The sequence below is a fragment of the Limulus polyphemus genome, unplaced genomic scaffold (assembly GCF_000517525.1).
Source record: "Limulus polyphemus unplaced genomic scaffold, Limulus_polyphemus-2.1.2 Scaffold597, whole genome shotgun sequence".
NCBI lineage: Eukaryota > Metazoa > Arthropoda > Merostomata > Xiphosura > Limulidae > Limulus > Limulus polyphemus.
Window position 1 is genome coordinate 346,918 of NW_013666207.1, and position 9,810 is coordinate 356,727.

The 9,810-nt window shown below is 34.3% G+C and overlaps 1 protein-coding gene across 2 annotated transcripts in view; it reads left to right on the top strand.

Moving 5' to 3' along the window:
• LOC111085759 (excitatory amino acid transporter 3-like) overlaps positions 1-9,810 on the top strand; it is a 33,832-nt gene that overhangs the window by 15,994 nt on the left and 8,028 nt on the right. For both annotated transcript variants that reach the window (XM_022385834.1, XM_022385835.1), the window contains exons 4-7: positions 1,852-1,894; positions 3,458-3,593; positions 6,299-6,425; positions 7,773-8,006. In XM_022385834.1, the coding sequence (XP_022241542.1) occupies positions 1,852-1,894; positions 3,458-3,593; positions 6,299-6,425; positions 7,773-8,006 (540 nt within the window). The remainder of the gene's footprint in view (positions 1-1,851; positions 1,895-3,457; positions 3,594-6,298; positions 6,426-7,772; positions 8,007-9,810) is intronic.

The window sequence follows — 9,810 nt, forward strand, 5'->3', positions numbered from 1 at the left end:
TTGTGTGATGTTTTCTAGTGCACTGATATTTTGACGATAGTGATCGGGTAGGTTCCACACAAGTTAATTGTTGTGTGATGTTTTCTAATGCACTGATATTTTGACGAGAGTGATCGGGTAGATTCCACAGAAAAAAATATGCTTGTCAGAAAACGTTATTCGGGAGTAAACCTGAACTCTTTGATCTTAACTGAGTTCTAAAAGAAAGAGACTGGACACAATGTAAAACAATCTTTAGTTTATTCACAAAAAGAGTCAAAGAGACAGTTTTATTTTTCTAACAAGGTGATTGACCTTTGGAACGGGTTGCCTTCACATGTTGTAAATGGAGATAGTTTAAGGCAAAGATTGATAAATTGTTTGTTTGTTTGTTTGAAGTTAAGCACAGAGCTACACAATGGGCTATCTGTGCTCTGCCCACCACGGGTATCGAAACCCGGTTTCTAGCGTTGTAAGTCCGCAGATATAACGCTGTGCCACTGGAGGCAGATTGATAAATATTTGAATGATATGGGTTAGCTTTGAGTTTTTTGCTTTTGTAGTGTTTAGTTCAGTTTAGTAGATTGGATGGCTTAGATGGATCTAAAGGTCCCTTGTTGTCCTTGAATGTTAAGACAAAAAAAGCGCATTTATGGCGCCTTTACTAGAAAACTCTCATATTATCTGCTTGAAATCTGTGAACATCTTGTAAGGATCTGCTGTATACGGTGAAAATATAGCATTGTACACACAGAACAATAATGCTATTTCGTTCTAAGTCATTAAATCACGTAACTTTTGGTCATTCCCATCGATAAATAATCGAGGTTTTATTTACAAAGTATTACTTGACCCGCCAGTGGATTACATTCTACATTACAAAAAATCTCTCTCACAAGAGAGCGCACGTGATACAATAAGTGAACGACCCAAAACAATATATAACTATGGCGAAAAGAACTAGCTACTACGTTAAGCAACATTCCGAGTTAGAACTGCATACATTGTAAGTACAACATTTTGGAAAATTAAATAAATAAGGGTGGAAAATGCATAGTATATTTGCATACCATACGTGCACGCACATTTATGTGAGTGTTTTGGAATTTCTACGCAAAATAACTTGACTGTTGATAAATACATCAATTTTTGAAATCTAAGTAATTCTGAATTTCCAAATACTCGCTGTCAACATCTACATCTTTTTAAGTATAGCGAAAAACTATGTGATAAAGCTTTACCACTAAACATGAAAATCTGCAAAGGGGTAAACTGTAATGACTCAAAATATTTTCTGAATTTTGCTGTAAGAAATACGTGAGAAGAAAACAATGTAACGAGATGTAATAATGACATACAGTAAGAATTGCGAACGTTTTTTTTCTTCGTGTGTGTGTGTGTGTTATTTGATTTCAGGAAAATAAATCGTAACTTTGTAGCTATAACTAATTTCTTTTATAAGTCCATTTTCTTCTAAATCTTGTTTATTGTCTGGTATTGTTGCAGTGGTATCTAAGAATTTGAAATGATAAAACGTTCATCTCTTAGTATAACAAGTATTTACTTCTCTGTAGAGGAAATTTGATAAACTAGTTAATTTCTCAAACTTCTCGTTTTTTGTTTTTGTTTTCATTTTACTGATGTTAATACATTATACACCATGATAATATAACTAATCATCCTGTAAATACCCGATTTCAATTTAATCTATTTTTTGTTACCTCAAAGTTGAAATTTAATGCTACTGACTATATAATTGTGGATATGGAAGTCAAAATTATTCATAAAATATACCAGATTGGCTTAGCCTATTATTATTCAATCATCTCCGCGTAAGTCGTATTTATAAAATATATGTATTTCATTTTGCAGGAATGCTGTACCAGATAATATATTTCGGGCAACATTTATGCAAGTAAGTTACTTCATAATATATTATTCTTAATATTTTCTAATCATTTGGTTTTAAATAGTTTCTTAAGTAAATAGATGTAGAAAGTGTATCTCTATAACTGGTACAAGTGCCTTCAAAAAACAGCTGGCTGCATGTTATAACTGTTTATCGTAAATTAGTATTAATTAGAAGATCCTTGCCGAAAATCTCAGTGTTGATGAGCACAGAGAGCCCATTGTGCAGTTTTGAACTGAAACCAAAACAAACAAACCGTAGCTAATGTAAACGTTTGGGTAACCGGACACTGATTTATCACCATGCTAGCTTCAATACAAAACATCCTAAGCTTGATTTATGTTTGTGCTCTTTTCCAGCAAACATGGCTTTGAGCTTGATTTATCCTCATTCTTGTTCAATCAAACGTGCCTCGAGCTTGATTCATCTTCATTCTGATGTCAATCAAACGTGTCTTGAGCTTGATTCATCTTCATTCTGATGTCAATCAAACGTGTCTTGAGCTTGATTTATCTTCATTCTGGTGTCAATCAAACGTGTCTTGAGCTTGATTTATCTTCATTCTGGTTCAATCAAACATGTCTTGAGCTTGATGTACCCTCGTTCTGATGTCAATCAAGCATATGCTAAGTGTGGTTTATCCTCGTACTGATGTCAATCAAACTCAGCCTAAGTTTAATTAGCCACATTTATATTAAGTTATCCTCTATTACTGTTGATCACAAGTCCTTGTACTTGTTTAAACTTTTTAAAAGTGCTTATGTTTGATTTTTTACATTTAATTGCAAGCAATGTAGAAGCAAGCATATTAAAAATAAGACTAAATTTATATTTAAAAAGTAAAACTATGCCGATTAGCTACTTTGATGAAAGCTACGTTTGAATAGAAATGGAAATATATAACCCAATATCCAAATAACTTGTGCTTAGTATAAGAGCATCAAAAAGTATCTTTACTTGTGTATAGAATCATTAACTGCGTGCTATATTTTATAATTCCTTAAGTAACGTGATTGTTTTATAAAGATATATCGTTATGAATCAGGTTGGATAATTTGCATAGTTCATTTGTAAAAAAAATGTAGATTTCGCTTTTTCCACCAAAATATAACCAACTATTTCAGAATAATATCTAATGTTTAATTTTCAGAGGATTGAGAGTAATTTGTTATAATTATTGTTATTGAAATCTATTGTTTTAAAGCTCTTTCTGAGCTCTGTGCGTGTTTTTCTTTTCCACCAATATTTTTTAAATTATTTCTGCTGGTCGGTGTTTATTTTATGTAATTACGTAATTAGTTTCTTATCAACCTGGTTTTAGAAAATGAAATTAAAATATACTTCCAGTTAAAATTGATTTGGCAGTTTTACAGTATTATTCGAGAAAAACTCTTCAAAATAATTAATTCTAATTTTTAAGTGTTATTTTTTTTTGCTTTTTTTTAACACTCATCGTATTGATGATGATAATATATTTCAGGACATTTTTGTTACGTAGATAACATAACCGAAATGATATTTTTTACTGTATTAAAATTTCATACTTATTTACTTTGTCATACTTTTCAGGAGGCAACTGTAATGAAAAAATCAATTGAAAAGTCACACGAAAACAGCGCTAATACTTCCAACATAACTGATGAAGATTTGCAGAATGATATTTACACGAGACATGTTATTTACGCCAATGGTTCTAATTACATTGGTAAGGATATTTTGAGAAAGTTGTGATGACGAATAATGGGGAATAATGTTGCCCAATATTACAAAGACATTGTACTTCTTATACCTTTACAAAAGTTTATATTCGATGATATATTTTTAGTAGAGTAAACCCAGTGAGAGCGAAACGAAAGGTTTATTTTAAAACGTAAACTACAACAAATGGCTGATAATAAATGAAACTTAATAAAAAGTCAACCTGGTATGGATCAAGGCACACTGTTTGTTGTATACAAAAAATATGTCTTTCATCATTGCCTTTTTGAATTTCGTTTTAATACCTTCTTTTACTTAAACGTGGTACCAGAATAGTCAAGTGTATTTGAAATACTTATTGGAACATTTCAAACTGAACACACTTGTTATTTTGAACTGAAATACTTCAAAAGATGGAGATCAGAAATACAGTTATTAATTCAAAATTTGGACATTTTCAAGGTACAAACTATACACTAAATTTAATACGTACTTCACAATAAAGAGCTTACATATAGTAACACATTATATACTGATTAGTCACATTTTTAGGGCCCCTAAGCAGATTTTAGACCACTCCATTTGTTTTTCATTACCAAATGAACTGATCACGTGATGTATCAAGTGAATGTTTGAGCCATATACATTCGGAGGAGGATGCAGCCAGTAAGATATATAGTTGCGCTTTGATTAGGCGTGTCATCTTTATCCCAGACTGTAACTTGGTCGATAAATTGAAGAAGTGTATCAAAGTATATAAACAATTTAAGTCGGGAAGTTGAAAACCTGTAATAAATAATAACTGTACTTGCCAAATGTTAGCGATAGGCAGAAGGCAAAGACGAGTGAACACTCGTTGAACTCTCTAAATTCTTTTTGTTTACTATATATATATATATATATATATATATTATAACGATGTGATTTTTATCTGTTGTATGCATGTAAAAACGTTTTTGTTTTTTTTCCTGTAGCCTTCTCCAAAATGTGCGATATTAGTATTACCACATTTTTTGACACCATTAGACTCTGACTAGAGTTGGGCTGTCTTATATATTGCATTCCTTGTTCCTGGACTGGACCATGGAGATGCAAGTCATTGAAAACTTGACTAAGGAAAGCTTAGAGTTGTATCACTTTCCTCATTAGGCAGTGTCTAGTAGATTAGAAGGCAAAATATAGTTACGTTTTGTGGGTAAAAATATACTCTGTTGTTGTGTTTAGTGCGATTCGAGTCATTTTTCATTAATAACAGTGCATTATAACGAACAGCCCAAGCTAGCAGTTGGTGGTGGGTGGTGTTGACTAGTTGCCTTTCCTCTAGTCTATCACTACTAAATTAGAAACGGTGAGCGCAGATAGCTCTCGACTAGCTTTGCGCGAAATTCAAACCAAACAAGTCTAAGTCAGATTCAAATGTTTTTTAGCACGATAGAGGGACAAATGAATTTTTACAATCTATATAATACGTCTTTTGAATATCTAGAATATTTGCTGTCTTTGACATTTTCCTTGTACAGAGGTTTCAGTACTTTATATTATAAAGATTTCGGAGCCTCACTTCGTCGTTATAGTCCATAATACCACGTCATGTCATGCTCTGTTTGACTTAAAAATAGCTCTGCGGAGTAGTTTCCATTGCAAAAGGTTCCATGTTAAAGCTGCCATGTCCCAAGCATACTATTCCTCCTTGCATGCTTCCTAAAATTTATCTACTCTACGAGGATGGTGGTTTTTCAGAGCCCATTTCAAATGTGCAGTCGCAGATAATTTGTAGGCGTTGCTTTCTGCGACTCGACCGATATGTTTTTGTGTGGAATAGCATGGTTACCTGTCCGTTTCATTATTCAGCTGCTTAAGGTATGCGAGGGTTGAACGGAACACACGACTGAAAGCCTTATCGTGGTGAACCAACACCCTGTTAGTCTCGTTTCCAGGGGCTTGTGGATGATTTTTGCCACTGATTTTTGTGTTCTTGGATTCTCACCTCTTACAAAATGCCATACTTTGTTCACGGCTGGGGTACCATTTGTTGTATGTCTTTTTCTGGATGGTCGTGATACCTCAAGTTAATCCATATACCTTTGTTTTCTAATGCCATTAAGTATAATGGATATACCCACCTTTGAAATCCCCAAACTGAACCAATCTTTATGATCATAGTATATGCATATTTTGTATTTAAAAAGAGTTGTTACATATCTTTCCCAAAAGCGGTAGATTTTCGGTGGCGTACTACCAACTATGCAACAATAAACATTGTCAAAGTATAGCCCTTATACATCCTTTCGAACACGACTTTATATCGGCTGTGTTTATCACGTGACTTCCTGATCTGCGTTTTCAAATCGTTTTAATATAACGTACTCAACCAGCTGCATCATTGAGTTGGTCATTTTCCAGGTATGAGCTATTTGTTCTTTTGTTACCTTATACCAAGTTCTTGAATTATAAGCTAGACATACTTTATATTATAATCTCGTACGAGCTGCCTTTTGATAAACCAAACAAGTTAAACTACTAACAAATTGAAAATGTAAGTTCTATATGAATTATCTAGATGATCACGTTGAGGCATATTCATAGTGAAAAAAGTTGACGAAATAAAAGCAACTTTGATCTTTAAAAAATGATATGAGCAGTTAATAATGGATGTACTATGTAATCTGTGTTTCTATAAATATGCAAATGAATGTTTGTCTATTTTTTCAGGTTTGCTCTTGTTTTCTGTTGTTTTCGCATGTGCAATCATCTCACTTGGTGAAAAAGTTACTCATCTCAGGCTGATCATCGAACAGTTCAATGAAATCATTATGAAAATGTTAGAGTTTCTTTTGTGGTGAGATATTTCTGTTTATGTGAGACGCATTTGAGGTAAAAATTTAGATCAATATTTCTAATACATGTAAAAATTATGAAGTTAGGCATAGCTCGTTTTCTCCACATTTAATGTTTACAACCCTTCTCATATTTATCTCCTACTGTTTAGTAATTTTAAAGCCATTATATTTTACTAGTCAAATAATGCTACAAATCACGGACATATCTGTTATTTGTGACTGATGCTTAGTGGCTAGTAGTTAACATACCAGTATGCGGATCACAAAACCCAAGGTTTGAGCCACTAAACAGACTCCACGTTTTCATTTATGGTGGTGGTGGGGCTATAAATATTCCTGTCAATCCTTACTATTCGGTTAAAAATAACCACGTGGTATTCCCATGTTCGAGATGAACCAAGCACAGATGCCTGATCTTCAGAGCAAGAAGTTCGAAAATCAAGTGTCTGGAAAGACAAATGTAGTTGAGGGAAGAATAAAAGAGGCAAGACACGATACTTAGGTGAGATAAAGTGAAGCATTTATTTACAAGGTAAATAGAAGGTGAAATGGACCAATAACTGGTCGGTCGAGTCGCAAGGAATATTACGTTGTAATGATTTGAAATGAAAATTTATGAAAGTAGAACAAAGCAAACTGTATATTTACAAAAATAAAATTGTATTTATAAGACTAGTAGACTGCTTTTATGGTTGAAAGGCAAACTAAAACATGCATGATCAGTAAGTAAAACAAGACACAGGAACAAAGATGAGACTTCTGTACAGGTCTGTACAGGTGGTGATGACTAGCTGCCTTCCCTCTAGTTTTACACTGCTAAATTAAGGACGGCTAGCGCAGATAGCCCTCGTGTAGCTTTGCGCGAAATTCATAACAAACAAACAAACTTGAGCCTTATAGATTTCTGTGCTGGACCTTTGACCTATGTGCCGCGTATTATCCTGTTTAAGGTTGAAAATACTAATACCGATTGATGCCAAACATTACTTATGAATCGCTCCACTGGTTATGTATAAGTTATGAACTCACTTTAAATTACACTTTATCGCACATTATGCGCATCTTAAACGACAGTTATAATTTATTAATTTTATCTTTCAATATCATTATTATTATTATCGTATTTGAGCACAAACGGTTTTAGTGTTATTCAACGAAGCATTTGAAACATTAACTTCGAAATGCCTATTTTTTTTTTATTGACAATAAAACATATCGTGCTTTAAATGTTCGTATATGACATACTCAAGCCAAAATTCATTTCTATAAAAAGGTTTTAAAGTTAACCTTGGCAGTTTTACTGAAATTGCTGTTCTGTAATAAAACTTAATTTTCATTAATTTAAGGTCCTTATTGTTGGGTATGTTCTTCTGGATGTGTGAAGAAGGCTTGAAGACACAATCGGTAGTCAACATTTTTCATCGACTGTTGTGGTTTGTCGTAACTGTCTTCGGACTCTACGTGCTGTATCAGCTGGTCATACTACCATTTCTTTATCTGCTCATTGTCAAGAAAAATCCGTTCCCCTTCTATTTAAACCTTCTACCAGTGTTTCTCACAGCCCTAGGGACGTCGTCCAGGTTAGTTGATCGTTCTCTAATAGTACGCTACGTGTTAGTTTTATTTAAATAGAATGTTATAATAATAATAACAATAAGCGATATTCAACTTTTTTAAACTAACCAATTGAAGTCTTTTATTCATTTTTTGTTTCTTAAAATTAAGCTTGCACGCAAGTTATGCGAATATGATATTTTAATATATTAACAAATTTGCAAACCAATAAATCGTTCCCTAACTGTTGCACGGTAAAAATTACTTCATTGTGATATTTATAATAAGTAATCTCTTTATTAATCCAAGATCGTTTATACTAAATCATTTTTATAGAGATCCGGGCGTGGCCTAGTTATTAGTTTACTGGTCTTTAAATCTAGGGATACATGGTTCGAGTCTTGTTTCAACAGACTTACGCCCCACACTTAGGGGCCGTAGGTGCGTTATGAGAGTGACGGTCAAACTTCACTATTCGATTAGAATAACTCAAGCGTTGCCAGAGCGTGCTATTGACTAGCTGCCTTCCCTCTAATATTTAGCCGAGCACATTCCAATGATTAGCGTGTAGGAATGTGGATCTGAGATTCCATGGTTCGCGTTTCGTTACTGCCAAAAAACCGCTTTCCACAGTCTAGGGCCGTGGGTGCGTTATTAGAGAGATGATAGAACTTCAAAATTCGGTCTGATAAGAGCAATCCATTAGTGGGTGCTGTTGACAACTGCCTTCCCTTTAGTATGTCGTTTGAAAATTAGAAACGGCTAGCTCAGATAGCTTTCGTGTAGCATTGCGCGAAATTCAATAATCAAACCCTCTAGCCAATCAGTTCAAAATTATGAGATTCTACTGCAGTTAGCCCTTGTGTAGCTTTGCACGAATATCCAAAGACCAATCAACCATCTTTTCCTTACTTCAACATCGCATTGCTCTCCTCTCCGTCAGCTTATAATAACATATGCAATTTAATGTTTTCTCATGAGAAGAAAATCGCATGTATTGACTGTTGAATAGGTACTGTTGACTGCTTAGCTACGTCTTTTAATGTAGACAACATAACTTATTACACGGTAGATGTTCATAATTTTATTTATCCTTGTAAGATTGCACGTAACTCTTCAGTGACATAGGAAGTGGGGGGCACCCCCACACTTTTCAATCCATCCCATTGAAAATGAATCAAAATTAGAAAACGCACTCTCAGGAAAAGCAGGAGAATGCATAAAATTTAATCCAGAACCCAATAGCTTCCAGGGCCTCATAAGATGAACCCTGGACCCCGTCCTAATGGGTGGGCCTGTGGCGCACATTCTCTCGTTTCGTTTGATAAAATAAACCACTTTTAATTTGCCTCCTATACCTCTACTCTTGGACTATTAGCTTAGAAAACGATTAGATAATAATAAAATAAAACTCAAAGGGATGTCTAATATATGTACAGCCTGCTGTTTACGACACGTAATTACAACCTTAAGATTAGAGGAATAAATGAACGAAAGTACAGCTTTCATTTAAATCACTAAAAACGCTACCGAGAATAATAATAATGCTGAAAATGTGTTTTAATTCATTTTATCAGTATACCTACAGTTCTGTAGGAGCGCAGAGGATAAAGAGAAGTAGTGATACAAAATAAATATATATAAATAGTGCCCGGCATGGCCAGGTGGATAAGGCGCTCGACTCACAATCTGAGGGTCGCGGGTTCGAATCCGCATCCCACCAAACATGCTCGCCCTTTCAGCCGTGGGGGCGTTATAATGTGACGGTCAATCCCACTATTCGTTGGTAAAAGAGTAGCCCAAGAGTTGGCGGTGGGTGGTGATGACTAG